Source organism: Terrapene carolina, unplaced genomic scaffold (genome assembly GCF_002925995.2).
Source record: "Terrapene carolina triunguis isolate 2854851 unplaced genomic scaffold, T_m_triunguis-2.0 Scaffold50180, whole genome shotgun sequence".
In the NCBI taxonomy this organism is placed as follows: Eukaryota; Metazoa; Chordata; order Testudines; family Emydidae; genus Terrapene; species Terrapene triunguis.
In genome coordinates this window covers 1-17,441 of record NW_020714531.1, presented here as the reverse complement: position 1 = coordinate 17,441, position 17,441 = coordinate 1, and the positions used below count along the sequence as shown (strand labels likewise).

The 17,441-nt window shown below is 52.2% G+C and overlaps 1 protein-coding gene across 2 annotated transcripts; it reads left to right on the top strand.

The window, feature by feature from the left end:
• The first annotated feature begins 10,785 nt into the window (after window positions 1-10,785).
• Window positions 10,786-17,125, top strand: LOC112122114 (neurotrophin receptor-interacting factor homolog). Of its 2 annotated transcripts, none has more exons than XM_026646959.2 (4): window positions 10,786-10,886; window positions 11,765-11,815; window positions 12,373-13,056; window positions 16,367-17,125. In XM_026646959.2, exons 2-4 carry the CDS (start codon window positions 11,792-11,794, stop codon window positions 16,559-16,561), a joined length of 903 nt encoding a protein of 300 aa, XP_026502744.2. In that variant the 5' UTR covers window positions 10,786-10,886; window positions 11,765-11,791; the 3' UTR covers window positions 16,562-17,125. The 2 variants fall into 2 exon arrangements, with proteins under 2 accessions (XP_026502744.2, XP_029770272.1); XM_029914412.1 differs by having other exon boundaries at window positions 12,370-13,056.
• Window positions 17,126-17,441: the final 316 nt, after the last annotated feature.

The window sequence follows — 17,441 nt, the reverse complement described above, 5'->3', positions numbered from 1 at the left end:
CCAGTCTGGCTGCTCTTATATACAGAGTGTCTGTGACCGAGCCCGGAATTGAAACCAAATCTCGCCGCTTGCCTTCTGTTAACCACAAGGCCCTTTTGTTTTCTTCCTGGATCCTCTTCACTTATGTCACAGGAGATGATTTCAAGTGATGGAGGCCTAGCTCCTCCAAGGTCTTTAGGCGCCTAACTCCCAATGGGATAACTGCCTTGCATAGTAAGCAGGTTTTCGTTATGTGGAATCAGGGAAAGCTCTGACCCCTCTTCTCAACAAGATACCAGTCCCTGGAGATGTGAGCCAGAGGGAAGGGAAGATTTTCCCAGAAAACGAAGCCTGAAAGTTGAAGATCTGACCTCGGTGTCTGCGTTGTAAAATGTCACCTCCCCTCAGTCATAGCCAGATGCACCCCGATCTCCCCTGGGCTCTCATTCAAGGCCAGAGGGGTGTGCGGGGAGCTGAGAGCCCAGTACTGCCCTCGGTACAGCCCCACTGTCCAGATCCCTCCTCTGGCTTGACACTGAACTCCCCATTCCCCCTCACTGTCTCCCTGTCACCCCTATGGCCCAGCCATCCCAATCACCGACCTCCACCTCCCGGTAGCGACTCCCCTTGGAGCCCAGAACACAAGTATGAGTCAAATCTCTTGGGGATCTCAGGCAGGCTCTGCCTTGTGTTTCCTCAATGCATGGTCTTCTAGTCCTCGGAGAGGACGAGTTTGGGGTGGGCTGTCTGTGGACAGTCACGTCCCCCCGAGAGAGAGATATACATTAGCACCCAGGGCCTGTTCATTTCATGGAGAGGAAACCATTCTTCTTCGAGTGCTGTCCCTGTGAGTGCTCCACTCCAGGTGACGGTGCATCCCAGCGCCATTGATCAGAGATCTTCAGTAGCAGTGCCTGGCCGTGATGCACGCTCTCAGTTGCTGTCTCGCGGTCTCGTTAGAATCTGCCTGAGCGCGCGTGTCCCGTGCCCCCCTCAGTTCCTTCTCAACCATCCGTGGCTGAAGACGGGACTCGAGGCAGTGCTGATTCTCTTCCCTGGTCTCTGAAGGGAACAATTACAAAGAATATAGACATAGTTAGTAGTAACATCCCAGTTGTTTCCCTTCCCTTAGAATAGTTACTTAGTTTTAAAAACAAAAAAACCCACCTTTTTTCCTCAAGCTTGTCGCCTGTGGAGACGCTCTCCCCCGGCATTCCTAGTTCAATAATGCCAGGGGCTTCAGGATTCAAGAAAGGTGCTTCCTGTCAGGACTCTATGCCAAGGTCCAATGGACACTCATGTTGTGTGAAGTGCCTCAGCAAGACACACGTCCCTGCCAAGTGTGTCCATTGCACGAGCCTCAAAACCAGGGCTCGTCGCGACAGGGACCTGCGGCTAAAAATGCTTCTCATACAGAAATCCCTGCAGCCGCCTCTGGAGACGGGCAATGGCAAGCCCTCTCCCTCACCCCCCCTGGCCAGGTCCGAACCGATCGGGAGCATGGCTTCACCCTCTCAGGCGAAGTGGCAAGAAGCCCAACTGTCTCCAAGCAGAGACTTTCACAAGGGTAAAGGGTCTCCTGCGAGATCCTTACCCTCAGTACTGACACCTCCGAAGGCAGGTGCCTCGGACCGTCACAGCACCTCAGCTACGGCTCCCGCGGAACGCAGAGGCAGGGACCCGACCTCCCATACCGGGAAGGTCTCCTCGGCACCGGTCCCTTTGGCACCAAAAATAGACCCGGTGCCGAAAAGAACGTCGGCACCGAGCCTGCTTGCCGCTCAGATAGCAGCAGCAGACCTCCCGCAGGGCACCTACAAGAGACCCGCGGCACCGGGAAAAGCCAAACAAAAGTCTGTGCACGCTTCTGAGCACAGATCTTGCGCAGCGGAGTCTGAGCCTACGGAACAGCAACAACAGTTCCTAAGTCAGGACGACCTGTCAGTGGCACCTGAGCCTAACTCTCCGCTCCTGGACACACAGTGCTCACTCTTTGACCAGCCACTCTCCCCATCTGACCTGGCTACCTTTACTGACAGTGAGCCTGATATGCAGCAGCGTTCTCCCCACCTGCCTCTCCTCCTCCACTGGAACCTTTTGCACCTCAGGTCACAGCTCACAACCACCAGCCTCAGTTTCCCTACTTTGTGTCTCCCCCTCCACCCCCGTGGGCGGTGCCTAACTTTTCTTATCCTATGGGTACTGCCACTCACCCTCATGCTTCTTCCACCAGACCACAAGCTCCTTCTGCGTCTCTATCTCCAGCTCCATCTACTTCTAGAGTGCCTGAACCCACCCTGCAGAGGTGCACTATGGACCATACCCTGATTCACCGACTCCTAACTCTCCATCAGCTCCAGACGGACCCCTCATGCCTCCGCCTCCACAGAATGTGGACGACTTCAAACAGTTCCAGGAACTTTTCAAGAGTTTCAATTTTTCAGCCAAGACATCCCTTTAGAGGAGGTCCAGGAGACACAACACAAACTCCTCAAAATCCTCCAACCCTCTGCGCCTTCAAAGATCACACTTCCCATAAATGAAGCACTCCTAGAACCAGCTGACACTCTCTGGCAGACCCCAGCCTCTATCTTACCAACTTGCAAAAAGGCTGAACGTAAATATTATGTTCCTGCTAAGGACGTAGACTTCTTATTCTCCCATCCACAACCAAATTCTCTTGTAGTGGATGCAGCGACTCACAGGACAAAACAGCCGCACTACCGGCCCACCCCGCAAGACAAGGACCTCAAACACCTGGACATCTTGGGCCGCTCCTCCACTCTGCAATTCAGAATTGCAAACTATTCCGCCCTACTTGCAAGCTACGACTTTGATAACTACAATAAACTCTTTGATTTTACCTCCCATGTTCCAGAGGACAGGAGAGCAGACTTTAAGTCAGTCCTTGTCGAGGGCCAGTTGGTCTCCAGAACTGCCCTACAAGCATCTCTGGACATGGCGGATACAGCTGCCCGCACTACTGCAACTGCAGTAGTTATGCACAGATCTTCCTGGCTCTCTGCATCCGGTATCCCCAAAGACCTGCAGACCAAAGTGGAGGACCTCCTCTTTGATAAAGACAAACTCTTTTCCAAGAAAACCAACAAAGTCCTTCACACCATGAAAGACTCTAGAGCGACCCTGCGCACCCTGGGCATCTACCCATCCCTTCCCAGGAGACAACGGTATCAACCCTTACCAGAGGCCACGCACACAACAGTATCACCGGCCTCAGAACAGACCATACGATATACCCAGGAATCGCCCTAGACCTCCTAAGCACAGAAAAAACCAAGCGCAAACAGCTACCTCCCACCCATTGGGAAATAACAATTTTGAAGCGTTGGTTGAGGGTCTGAATGACCACCCCTTGACTCCACTGCCTACTTGCTCATTTGGCCACCTCCTCCAGGTTTTCCACCATGCCTGGCAGCAGATTACACAGGACCGCTGGATCCTGGAAATAGTTCAGTCCGGATACTCTATCCCTTTTATATCCTACCCTCCTACCCTTTCCCCTTCCTTGTCCCCCTTCAGGGACCCCTCTCACGAGCACCTCCTTTGGATAGAAGTGGCTCATCTTCTACAGCTAGGTGCAGTGGAACCTGTGCCGACACAACATCGAGGAAAAGGGTTCTACTCCCACTACTTTCTGACCCAGAAAAAGAACGGGGGATGGAGGCCTATACTAGACCTATGCCAACTGAACAAATTTGTAAGGGTACAGAAATTCAAGATGGTCACACTGGGCACAATAATACCTGCGCTGGAACAAGGGGACTGGTTCACAGCCCTCGACCTACAGGACGCTTGTTTTCATATATCTATTCATCCAGCCCACAGACGCTTCCTGTGGTTCACAATCGGTCATGACCATTTCCAATACAGGGTACTCTCTTTCGGACTCTCCACAGCACCGAGAGTATTCGCCAAGACCCTAGCCCACCTCCGCAGACACGGGATCATACTTTCCCCTACCTAGATGATTGCCTTATCAAGGGCAACTCATAGGACGAGATGCTACATGCTACCCCAGGGGTTCTCAAACTGGGGGTCGGGACCCCTCAGGGGGTCGTGAGATCATTACACGGGGGGTCGCGAGCTGTCAATCTCCACCCCAAACCCCGCTTGCCTCCAGCATTTATAATGGTGTTAAATATATTAAAAAGTGTGTTTAATTTATATGGGGGGTCGCACTCAGAGGCTTGCAATGTGAAAGGAGTCGCCAATAAAAAAGTTTGAGACCCACTGTGCTACCCATTTTGCCATCTCCCTCTTGCACAGCTTGGGCCTGCAAATAAACATCCAAAAATCCACCCTGACACCTACACAGCAGATCGAATTCATTGGAGCTCACCTGGACTCAATTCGAACCAGAGCCTCACTCCCCACAACAGATTCTTCGCTATCATACACCTCATATGTACGCTCTCTGTTTGTCCCAGGATACAGGCAAGAATTTGCCTACAGCTCCTTGGCCACATGGCAGCCACCACCTTCGTGGTCAAGTACGCCAGGCTGCACATGAGATGTCTTCAGGGCTGGCTCAACTCCAACTACAAACCCAGCAGACACAGCTTCTGCATGCTCATAGACTCATAGACTTTAAGGTCAGAAGGGACCATTATGGTCATCTAGTCTGACCTCCCGCATGATGCAGGCCACAAAAGCTGACCCACCCAATTTCCCTTATCTCAGCTGTTGAAGTCTCCAGATCGTGATTTAAAGACTTCAAGTCGCAGAGAATCCTCCAGCTTGTGACCCCTGCCCTATGCTGCGGAGGAAGGCAAAAAACTTCCAGGGCCTCTGCCAATCTACCCTGGAGGAAAATTCCTTCCCGACCCCAAATATGGCAATCAATAGAACCCCGAGCATACAGGCAAGATTCTCCAGCCGGACCCACATTTTACCAGCGATGGCACGTTATTGCCTAATTGACTAAAATCACGTTATCCCATCAAACCATTCCCTCCATAAACTTATCTAGCCTAATCTTGAAGCCAGAGAGGTCTTTCGCCCCCACCGTTTCCCTCGGAAGGCTGTTCCAGAATTTCACCCCTCTGACGGTTAGAAACCTTCGTCTAATTTCAAGCCTAAACTTCCCCATGGCCAGTTTATATCCATTTGTTCTCGTGTCCACATTAGTACTGAGCTGAAATAATTCCTCTCCCTCCCTGGTATTTATCCCTTTGATATATTTAAAGAGAGCAATCATATCCCCCCTCAGCCTTCTTTTGGTTAGGCTAAACAAACCGAGCTCCTCGAGTCTCCTTTCATAGGAAAGGTTTTCCATTCCTCGGATCATCCTAGTGGCCCTTCTCTGTACCCGTTCCAGTTTGAGTTCATCCTTTTTAAACATGGGAGACCAGAACTGCACGCAGTACTCCAAATGAGGTCTCACCAGCGCCTTGTATAACGGAAGCAGCACCTCCTTGTCCCTGCTGCTAACTCCTCCAGCGAACATACTAGCTTCCCTGCAATGGTGGACAAGACCAGAGAACCTTTGCATGGGCGTTCCCTTCCAGCAACCATCCCCTACGCTCATGCTCACCACGGACGCTTCCCTGATCGGTTGGGGAACGCATCTGGGGGGGACACATGGCACAAGGCCGCTGGTCCACGCCAGAGACGCATCTACACATAAATCTCCTGGAGCTCAGAGCAGTGAGACAAGCCTGCCTTCACTTTCTTCCCCTCATAAAGAACAAATCTATCCGGGTCCTAGCGGACAATATAGCATGTATGTTTTACATCAACAGACAGGGGGGAGCACGATCGCACTCCCTACGCATGGAAGACATCCGATTGTGGAATTGGTGCATACAACACCACATAGAAATTATTGCATCGTACCTACCCAGCTGTCACAACACTACCATCGGTACACTCAGCAGACACTTCGCCAAAGAACATGAATGGGAATTGCACCCCACGATACTACAACAGCTCTTCTCCCAATGGGGCACCCCGTCAACAGACCTCTTTGCCACAACCCAGAATCGCAAATGTCACCTATTTTGCTCCAGAGCGGTATTCGGGACTGCATCCCTAGGAGACTCTTTCCTCATCTCATGGAACAACTCTCTCCTGTACGCCTTTCCACAGATCCCTCTGATACACAGGGTCCTGTGCAAGATCAGAGACGACAATGCCCAGGTCATACTCATTGCCCCGGCTTGGCCGAGACAGACATGGTATCCTTACCTGCTCCACATGTCCGCCCGTCTTCCATGGACTCTCCCCAACAGACCAGATCTGCTTTCTCAGGACAACGGACGAATTCTTCACCCTCAGCTACAGAAACTCCACCTGACAGTGTGGTTCCTTCATGGTTCCAGACCCATAAATTAGCCTGTTCTGAGCAAGTCCGATATGTCCTCCTGCATAGTAGAAAAGACTCCACTCGTAAAACTTACCTGCAGAAATGGAAGCATTTCTCCCTGTGGTGCTCAAATAAACACCTATCACCCCATATTGTGACCCTCCCTAACATCCTAGACTACCTCCTGAAACTAAAACAGGACGGACTCTCACTCAGCTCCATCAGAGTACACCTCATGGCCCTTACCACCTTCCACGATTCGTTAGACGGCTATTCATTCTCTGCCCACCCCACCATAAAACGCTTTCTCACAGGCCTACAAAATCTCTACCCCGAGATTTATCCATTTGCAGTTGCATGGAATCTCAATCTCATTCTTCGCGGTCTTATGAAACCTCCATTCGAGCCCTTAGCTACCTCATCTCTTCTTCATATGTCCATGAAGGTAGCTTTCTTGGTTGCTATAACATCAGCAAGGAGAGTAGGGGAAATAAGCGCCCTGATGGCCTACCCTCCCTACACAACCTTCTCTAAAGACAAAGTTACCCTGCGAACACACCCTAAATTTCTCCCTAAGGTGGTGTCCACCTTCCACCTTAACCAACCAATATACTTACCTACATTCTATCCCAAACCTCATGAGACTCCACATGAGGCATCTCTGCATACCCTTGACGTCAGATGAGCAATTGCCTTCTATTTAGACAGGACTAAACCATTTCGTAAGTCCTCGCGACTATTTGTCTCCACTACTGAGAGATCAAAGGGTACAGCCATTTCTAAACAACACCTTTCCAAGTGGATCTCTGACTGCATCAGATCCTGTTACCGCATTCAGAATGCTCAACCACCCGAAGGCATCAGAACTCATTCTACTCGAGCCATGTCAACATGCGTTGCCTTCCTCCATAATGTACCCATTCCTAATATCTGTAAGGTGGCCACGTGGTCATCCAAACACACATTTACCAAACACTATGCTATCACGCAGGATACCATGGTAGACACCATAGTAGGCCATACAGTACTGTCTACAGTACTCACTGCTGCAACTCCCAAGTCCCACCAGCCATAGTGGGTACTGCTTCACATTCACCTGGAGTGGAGCACCCACAGGGACAGCACTCGAAGAAGAAGAGAAAGTTACTCACCTTGCAGTAACTGAGGCTCTTCGAGATATGTGTCCCTGTGGGTGCTCCATTCCCTGCCCTCCTCCCTTCTACTTTGGAGTACTATTCTGACCTCTCCATGGTAGAGAAGGAACTCAGGGGGGCGCAGGATGCGCACCCTCAGGCAGACTCTAACGAGACCGCAAGACAGCAGCTGAGCCAGGCACTGCTACCAACGGCGCCGGGACACACCGTCACCTGGAGTGGAGCACCCACAGGGACACACATCTCGAAGAACCTCAGTAACTTTCTCTTCCTCAGTGAGGGAGGGTCTACACTAGAAAGTTAGGTTGACTTACGTACGTTGCTCAGGGGTGTGAAAAATTCACCCCGAGAAACAAAGTTAAGCTCACCTAAGCCCCGGCATAGACAGCACTATATTGACAGAAGAATTCTTTCACTGACCTAGCCAGTGCCTCTCGGAGAAGTGGATGTACTACAATGACAGAAGAACCTCTTCCGTCGCTGTACTTAGTGTCTACACTACTGTGCTGCAGCTGTGTCACTGTAGCGTTTCTAGTGTAGACATACCCTGAGTCTTCCGCAGGATGCACCTGCCTGAAGTCAATGGGGTTTATGCCAGCAGAACTGGGCCTGTGCTTACCTGTCTTAGGGCTTATACAGCCCTCACACTGGATGCCTGACAATCATCCGTGGATTTTATCCTTGCATGCACCCTGTGAAGTAAGGACAGATTGGTAACTGAGACACGGGGTGGTAATAATGGTTATGGATAGGATTTTGTCACAGTAAAATTATGCCTATCTTCAAACTCCTCATCCCTGTTGCGTGAGACTCCCCCCTTGCAGGTGTCCACGGCCAGTGGTGGGGTAGTGGTAGGGCCACCCCTAGAATTGCATGCAGCTCATAATAGAACCGGCATGTATGGGGCTCTGACCCAGAGCAACCGTTTGCATCCTTTGTTTTTTGGTAGGCTTGCCTCAGCTCCTTAACTTTCACGCAGCACTGCTGTGTTTCCATGTTGTAGCCTCTGTCCACCATGCCCTTGGAGATTTTGGCAAATATATTGGCATTTCGTCTTTTGGAATGGAGTTCTGCCTGCACGGATTCTTCTCCCCATACAGCGATCAGATCCAGTACCTCCCGTTCAGTCCATGCTGGAGCTCTTTTGCGATTCTGGGACTCCATGGTCACCTGTGCTGATGAGCTCTGCATGGTCACCTGTGCTGATCAGCTCACCACGCTGGCCAAACAGGAAATGAAATTCAAAAGTTCCCAGGGCTTTTCCTGTCTATCTGGCCAGTGCATCTGAGTTGAGAGTGCTGTCCAGAGCGGCCACAATGGAGCACTCTGGGATAGCTCCCGGAGGCCAATACCGTCGAATGGCGTCTGCACTACCCCAAATTCAACCCAGCGAGGTCGATTTTAGTGCTAAACCCCTTGCCGGTGAGGAGTACAGAAATCAATTTTAAGAGCCCTTTAAGTCAACAAAACAGGCTCGGTCGTGTGGACGGGTGCAGGGTTAAATCGACCTAACGCTGCTAAATTCGACCTAAACTCGTAGTGTAGACCAGGGCTTAGACTTGAACCCAGGAGTCCTGTAGAGGACCCATTTACACAGCAAAACAATTGTTGCTGAACTAGTCACAGGGAAAACAACCCCTTAGCCCCAGGTATCTGGCAGAGGTGATGTGATTAGTTGCCATGATTATTAACCCCATTATGTGCAGACACAAAGCACCTTCAGGGCTGACTCGGCTGCCAGCTGATCCCAGACTGTTAGAACCTGTAGGGTAGACAAGGTCTAACAACCTGATTTTCAGAAATAACTACAGATTTTGGGAGTTCCAGCTTGAGTGTAGGAGAGCAGGAGAGCAGAGTTGCAGCGGAAGCGGTGGAGGACGACGGTTAGCACTGCGCACATTTCCCGAGGAAGAACACACGTACCCGCGAGCCCATGACAGACAACATGGAGAAATTCACTATCGAGGCAATAGCAGCAGAGCAGAGTTGCAGCGGAAATGGTGTATGACAACGGTTAGCAGTCCTACTGCACCATCTGCTGACAGCAGCACCCAGGACACAACAGTGGCGGTGTCGGTGAGCTGAGCTGAGCAGGCTGCACGCTTGCCGTGGTATGGCGTCTGTGCGGAAAAAAGGCACGAAACGATTGTCTGCCGTTGCTTTCACGGAGGGAGGGGAGACTGACGACATGTACCCAAAACCACCCGCGACAATGTTTTTGCCCCATCAGGCATTGGGAGCTTAACCCAGTATTCCAATGGGCAGCGGAGAATGCGGGAACTGTGGGATAGCTACCCACAGTGCACCGCTCCGTAAGTCGATGCTAGCCATGGTAGTGAGGACGCACTCCGCCGACTTAATATGTTTAGTGGGGACATACGCAATCGACTGTATAAAATTGATTTCTAAAAATCAACTTCTATAAAATCGACCTAATTTTGTAGTGTAGACATACCCTAAGAGCTTGTCTACATGAGGAGTTATTCTGGAATAACTATTCCCAATTTAACTTCCTGTGTGGATGTTCTGATTCTGGAATAAGAGTGCTTTATTCCAAATTAGTTTAATCCACTTAAAATAGCTAAATCCACAAGTATACAGCGGAAGTATTAATGAAGGTGGCTTTCTGGCCCCACAAGTGGGTTACAGTAATTTGGAATAAAACGCTTTTATTCTGGAATATGAACATTCACACGGAGAATTGACCAGGTCTAGCTATTGGACTTTAAATTCATACCGTGCTTCAATCCAAATTAATTTCCCTGTGTAGACAAGCTGTATTATGAATTGACTGAAGATGTGAAAGGTAATAAATTCACATAAAGTAATACATTAAGCCCCTGTGTGGGCTACTCTCCTCCAGGAGCAAAGTGGCTGTAGTTCACTGTTGCTCAATCTTTCAATACTGTTTTTCGTTTATTTTTCCATAGGGGTCTCATGCACTGTCCATCACCATAGTGTCTGGGTGCCTACTGGGGCAAATGGTGGTATTCATACTGGAGCTGATCTGGAGTAAATCCAGGCCTTCAGTCCAGGTTTGCTGGTGAATGTTTTCTGAGCACAGACCACTAGGGAAAGGTCTCAGACACGCTGGCTTGGGCTCTGATTCTGGTTCCTTTGCTTTGGAAGTTTCTTTCTCTTTTCTGGGAAGAGAAAAGGAGTCTCTGGCCGGATCTCCCTCCCCCCCAGCCAGGTTTCTGTCCGCACTGCTGGGGTGAGCAGGGGGGAGGCTTCCTTCGCTTTTCCCCACCAGGGGGCTCTGGGTATTGCTCAGGGAGGGGAAGCTCCTAGGGCTCTGCTCTCTCTGCTCAGCAGACCGGGGGTTGAGCTTCCTGGGTCAGAAGCAGCCGCTGCTAGCTCCATTGTGAGCTGAGCGACCCGCATTAACCCCACTCTGCCGACCCCAGCCCCTGAGCCGGAGCCTGCAGGTGAGGAGAGAGACCCGGGGGAAAGGGCTGGGGCCGGGCAGGAAAGTGACTCTGCACCACCGGCCCCTCCTCGCCCCAGCTCTGCTCCCGGGCGGGGCGGGGGTCTGCGAGTCCTAGAGCTGCTGCCCTCCCTGACCCCCCCCCACCCCCCCGGCTCTGCCCCCCTGAGCGCCTGCAGGAGCCGAGCCAGCTCCGGGAGAGCGAACGCCCCGGGCCGGCCAGGGACCGAGTCTCCCAGCCCGAGGGGAGAGGGGGCGGGAGGGAGACAGGGGCAGAGACTAGCAGGGGCAGCAGGAGCAATCAGTGGGGAGGGAGGTCCCGGCTCCCAGCCCTGCCCAGCCCCATTCCCTGCAGCGCCCCGGGGCAGATGGACTTTCCTGAGGAGCAGGGAGAGGAAAAGCCAGTTCCTGCCTCTGCCTGGTCCCCGCGCTGCTGGGGGGATGCGCTGCCCTGGGGACAGTGTCAGGGGGGATCCCGCAGAGCGGCTCCTTTGGTTCTGCTCCTTTCTCGGGTTTGGTTCAGACAGTGGGTGGAAATGCGCTCACTCCTGGAGGGAGAGGCTGGGTCTGTGGTGTAATAAAGTGGGGCACAGAGTTAGGGGGAGTCAGTTTTTTTTTGTCCGGGTCCAAATTTCTTCATCAAGGTCCAGACTCCAGAGAGAATCATATAAAAAAATAGCAACAAACACAATAACAGTCAATACATAAAAAAGATTTTGGGGTCCCCTTCAAAAGCGTCTGCAGGCCGGGTCTGGCCAGCCATCCGCGTATTGACTGCCCCATGTCTAGGGCATCTGTCTGCAGGGAAGGAGCCAGGAGGGAATCGGGGCATGAAATGGTGCCAATGCCCATTTGAAACCTCCCTTCTCGCCCTGACAGGCTGCAGAATAACGTCCGGATTGGGAAATGGCTGCTGTGGAACCAGCTCAGGTAGGGGATTTTTCTGGAACGTATGGGGTCTCCTCCTGGAGGGAGAGGGACTGAAAACACAGGGGGGGTGTGAAGAAGATGGGGGTGAGCGGGCAGCAGGGGGTGACAGACCTGTGCTGGGACTTGCGTGATCTGGAGCCTGGTTTATAGGAACAGGCCCACTGGGAAGAAAACTATAGCATGGGTGCCGTGGTTATTCTCATCCATTCCCCTCCCCCTCCCCCCCCCGCCCCTTGTGAGCAAGAATAGGTGCTGACTTTTATTTTTCCCTGGGAGTGCTCCACCCTGGCTTCGCCCGCTCCCCTGAAGCCCTATCCCCACTCCGCCCACTGTGGGTCGGCACCTATGCTTCTGAGTCTTGCTGTGGAGACTACCACGACCCTTCTCCCCCCACACCCCACCTGGGTGGGTTGTGAGGGTTGAACCTCGGGATATAAAAGTGTGATGACTCTCCAGCACCCGCGCTAAGGCGACAGACAGCCCCATCAGCTCGGCTGCAGCGATGGACTTGGTGTGGAGCTGGTCCATTTTTTTCAACCCCAGCGTTTTCCCAGCAGGACCAGGCGCAATGGGAGATCGCCATGGCTGGGATGTGGGGCGAACCCCGTGCCTTGGGGCAAGGGCGTTGTGGGATCCCCGTCCAGCATCCCAAGAGGGAGGAGAGCGAGGCTGAGGAGCAGAGCCCTGTCTGGCCCTTGTCCCCACGGACGCCGTCCCAGTCCTGGCTGGGATGCTCGGAGGGGGAAGATTCTCCATTGAGGATGGCGCAGACACCTCCCCGGTCTCGAGACGGGGCAGACACTGCTGGCCTTGAGCGGGCGGTGCCGTCCCGTGACTGGCCTCATGGGGACGAGGTTCCTTCGTTCACCCGGGAGGCACCTGAGACCTGCGGCTCCCTGGGGACAGGCCCCACCAGGGGCTGTGCCGAGGGCAAGGCGGCCATTTCAGAGCAGGCCAGCGAGGAAGCCCATCGGTTGCAGTTCCGCTCAGGGGCTGCCCGGCCCGGAGAAGCTCCCCAGGAGATGCTAGCTCGGCTCAGCCGGGCTGCTTGGCTCTGGCTGCGGCCTGGGGAGCGCACCAAGGAGCAGATCGTGGACGTCGTCGTGCGGGATCAGTTCCTGGGGGCGCTGCGGGCGGACGTGCGGGCCTGGGTGACAGCGAGGGAGCCCCGCAGCAGCGAGGAGGCGGCTGCGCTGGCTGAAGCCTGCCTGGGGCAAGGGGAGTCGACCCAGCCTGCTCAGGTAGCTGATATGACGCGAGGTGGGGAAATGCTGAGGGAGCAGAGCCAGGCGTGGGGCTGAGAAGGGATGATGGGAGAGATGGATCTGATGGGAAATCAAAGGATAAAATATCGCCCCCCACACCCTCCCGATATGTTGCTGTGGGGCAGGGGTGCTGGAATAGGGGGAGCTGGGGGCCATGGCCCATCCACTTTTTGCCATGGGCCCCACCCCTGCCCTTCCTCTTCCCCCCGAGGCCCTGCTCCCCAGCCAGGCTGGCAGCTGGAGCCCAGTGCAGGTGGAGGGTCTGCGGCTCCTCACAACTGCCCGCACGGCTCTTACCATGGCCAGGCTGCGGCTCCGAGGCCCCGGCCGGAACCGGGTTGGGGTAAGAGCCATGTGTGCAGCTGTGGGGAACTGTGGGCCCTCCACCTGCCCTGGGCGGGGACACAGGCCAGGGGCTGCTCTTGAGCTCCCCCACCCCGGGCAGGTGGAGGGTCCGCAGCTCCCCAGCTGGGCTCCAGCTGCTGGCCTGGCTGGGGGACGGGGCCTTAGGGGAAGAGGTGGGGCCATGGAGGGCCCTGCCTCTCCCGCCCCCCTCTCCCAACCATCCCTGCTGTGAGGGCCTCAGCCTGAACGAGGTCCCACAGATGAGAGGAAGGGTCGTTGTATGGAAACATCCCATCTGAGACCTTGGCCGAGCCAGCAAAATCCTAGCCCAGCAAGTCTCGCTGTGCGCCCTGCGTGAGGGGTCGTGGGCAAGTGCATACACGTCAGCAGCAGTGGTATAGTTATTATTTACTTTGTGAATTGCTGAAGTCCTAGGGACCCGCGCCCTATTGCGCTGGATAGGGTGAAAACCTAGAACCAAGAGACAGCACCTACCCCAAAATACTCAAAGTCTTAAGATGAGGCAACAGCTGCATAGAACAGCGTAATGGGGAGATGGTGGCGGCTAGCATAATAAGCAGCGTCGTGGCTCGGTGGAGTTTCACAGGCAGCGCCTCCCCTGAGTCAGGCAGTATGGAGCACAGAGTGCAGGGGCTTGCTGGGAAAACGTTGGCATGACCAGCACGCCAAAGATAGACTCCTGTATTTTAAGGCCAGAAGGAACCATTAGGATCATCCTCTAGTCTTATCCCCTGCGTAACCCAAACTAGAGAATCCCACCCCAGGAGGCCTTCATAGAACCCAGCAACTCGTGGTTCAACTAGAGCCCATCTTTTACAAAGAGACATCGGCTCTGAAACATAGGAGCGGCCACTCTGGGTCAGACCAAAGGTCCATCTAGTCCAGTATCCTGTCTTCTGACAGTAGCCAATGCCAGGTTTAAAGGTTTCAAGTGATGGTTTATTGCCCTCACACTTCAATTTCTCCCTTATTTCCAGTTTTGTTGCGGTGTGAACAAATAACCTGGGGAAAGCTGGTGGAAGATTTTGTGTCAGGGTGGTTGGTTTTTTTCCAGTGTGAAATGCCTTTTTTTGACAGACAGACAAACATTTGTGAACAGTTTTTTCATTTTGGTCCTTTTTTTGTTTGTTTAAGAAAATTTTGGTTTAGTTTCACTGAGAAGCCTCCTCCCCCCACACACACCTTGTTATTACCTTGATCTTTTTTCCAGCGGGGGAAGGAACTTTTAAAACTGACAGAAAAGTGGGGATTTTCCCACAGAAAGGAAACAGAATTTTTTTATTTGTTTTTTTCAAAAAAAAACCCCAAGCCCCCAAAAAAGGTTAAAAAGGAAAATGTCAGACAAAATAAAACATTTCCATTTCTTTTGATTTTTTTCCCCACCAAATAGACTTACCCTCTTCAAACCTTCTGTATAATACTAACGGAACCAGTTGTCTTTAAAAAGAAACATGCTGGGTTTTCTAAATCTGTTCCCCTTTGGGCAAGTTCAGTTCTTCAGATCTAGATCTGAACTCTGCCGCTCGGGTCTCAAGTTACTGTAAAGCAGTGGTTCTCAACCAGAGTACGCGTACCCCTGAGGATACACAGAGGTCTTCCAGGGGGTACATCAGCTCATCTAGATATTTGCCTAGTTTTACATCAGGCTACATAGCACTAGCAAAGTCAGTACAAACTAAAATTTGATATTGACAATGACTTGTGTATAGAGCAGTATAAACTATACACTGAAATGTAAATACAATATTTATATTCCAATCAATTTATTTTATAATTAGATGGTAAAAATGAGAATGTCAGCAATTTATCTGTAATAGTGGCTGTGACACTTTTGTATTTTTATGTCTGATTTTTTAAGTAAGGTGAAACTTGGGGATACGCAGGACAAATCAGACTCCTGAAAGGGGCACAGTAGTCTGGAAAGGTTGAGAGTCATTGCTGTAAAGCAAAGAACGCAGCTGTTCATTCTTATATTTCAGGCCACCTCTAGTCCAGAGCTTGGGGAAGGAAGGGTTGGGGGCAGTGAGATTCTCAAAAATAAACCAGCAAAACATGCATAAAACAGCACGACAGGGTGACATGGTCCCCTGAGGGAATGGAAGGAACCAAAGAGAGAAATTAACCTTGTGGACTGAGCCAGATGCTGAAGGTTCAGGTTTCATTTGGCTGGGTAAGAATAAAGAGCAGGAGGGCTCCATCTCGCACCTATTGGAGCTTGCATTGGAGGAATTCCAGCTAAGGAGCTTCCATAGATTTGCTGGGTCAGTCCCTGTGAACCCAGTGAGAACCATCTCAGTTTCACATACTAATGAGTGACCCTCCTCCTGGGACACTGAAGGTGCATTAGGTAACAGAGGCATAGACGCCAACTCTGTGGGTGCTCCAGGGCTTAAGCACCCATGGAAAAAAAATAGGGCGTGCTCAGCACCCACCAGCTACAGCTGTTGGGCGGGCCGGAGTTGGCTGCCGATCAGCTGTTTAGCGGGGCCCCCGGGCTGGCCGGGCTCAGGGGGGGGAGGAGAGGAGCCAGCAGCGGGCGGGCAGGGGGCCTTGGGGAAGGGGACTGAGAGGAGCGAGCAAAGGGCAGGTGGGGGAGTTGTGGGAGGGGGTGGGAAGAGGCAGAGTGAGGGCAGAGCCTTGTGGGGATGGGGCCTCGGGCGGAGCACTCACCGGGAAAAATAAAAGTCAGCGCCTATGAGCAGAGGGAATGGCCAGAGGCCTGAATGATGCATGGGGAGATGTTAGACATAGGAGTGAGTGACCATTGAGCAGTACATGGGAGCAGTAGGGACAAGATTCTAACTTGGGGATTATGGGTATTATAAGCCTTACTGAAAGTACACAGGAAACTAGAACAGTCTGGGGCAGGTGGGATTGTGGCTGGGGAACAGGTCCTGAGTGGGGACTGTGGTTGTTTCAGGGGGCGGTGACCTTCGAGGAGGTGGCTGTGTATTTCACGGAGGAGGAGTGGGCTGTGCTGGACCCCAGTCAGAGAGCCCTCTACAGGGACGTCATGCAGGAGAATTACGAGAGTGTGACCTCGCTGGGTAAGAGATTCCTTGTTCCCTTGGGTATTAGAAGCTTTCTCTCCACAAATATCACGTTCAGTGCTTAACCCCTCAGAGTAACACTTCACTATTAATTTCTCTCGCTCTTCGACTTTCCTCCCGCTCTTTTCGGGTGGAAAAGGACAGGCAGGAGAAAGTAGAACTCTGGCAGAAGGTGGCAATTCCACACAATTTCTAAACTAAAGATTTATTTTTTTTAATTTCTGTTCTTCTCAAAAAAGAATTACCATTTCAAAATATTTTCTAAAAATGGAATTGAAAGCTAAACTGTTTTGCAAATGAAATAATTTTCAACCAAATCTCATTTTCTGAAGAGAAGTCTTTTGTGTTGAAAGTTTCATTCCCTGCTACAGCCCGGAATCTGGCCTAAGTGGTTTGATATTAGTGCTGTGCCTGGGTCACCTGGCGTGTGCAGATCCCAGCATCTTCTCCAGGGGGCAAAGCATGTCCGACTCTTCCGAAGGGTCTCCCATGTCCATCTGCCAATGCCACGCCCCACAGCGTAGGGGAGGGGCCGGGTTATGTCATGGAACTTTCTTTGTAACAAACATTCCACGAACCATTCATTCACCCCCCATCCCACCATGGTCTTTCCCCCTTAGAAGGATTTTTCATTCCCAAACCCGACATGATCTCCTGGCTGGAATGAGGGGAAGAGCCGTGGGTCTCGGATCCCCAGGGCTCCGAGGAAAGGGGGAGTCCATCTAGCCCTTTATCCCTCTGTGACCAGTATCAGGTGCTTCATAAGAGGGGAAGAAACCCCCTATTGGACAATTATGGAACAACTTGTTTATAGTTTCTTCCTAGTCCCCTTTCTCTGGCCTGTTAGTGGTTGGTTTATACCCTGAATGAGGATTTAGTTCCCTTCCTCGGGGCCTTCTCACTCTGCATTCCTCTCTCCTCCCAAACCTTCCCTGCACCGTCTCT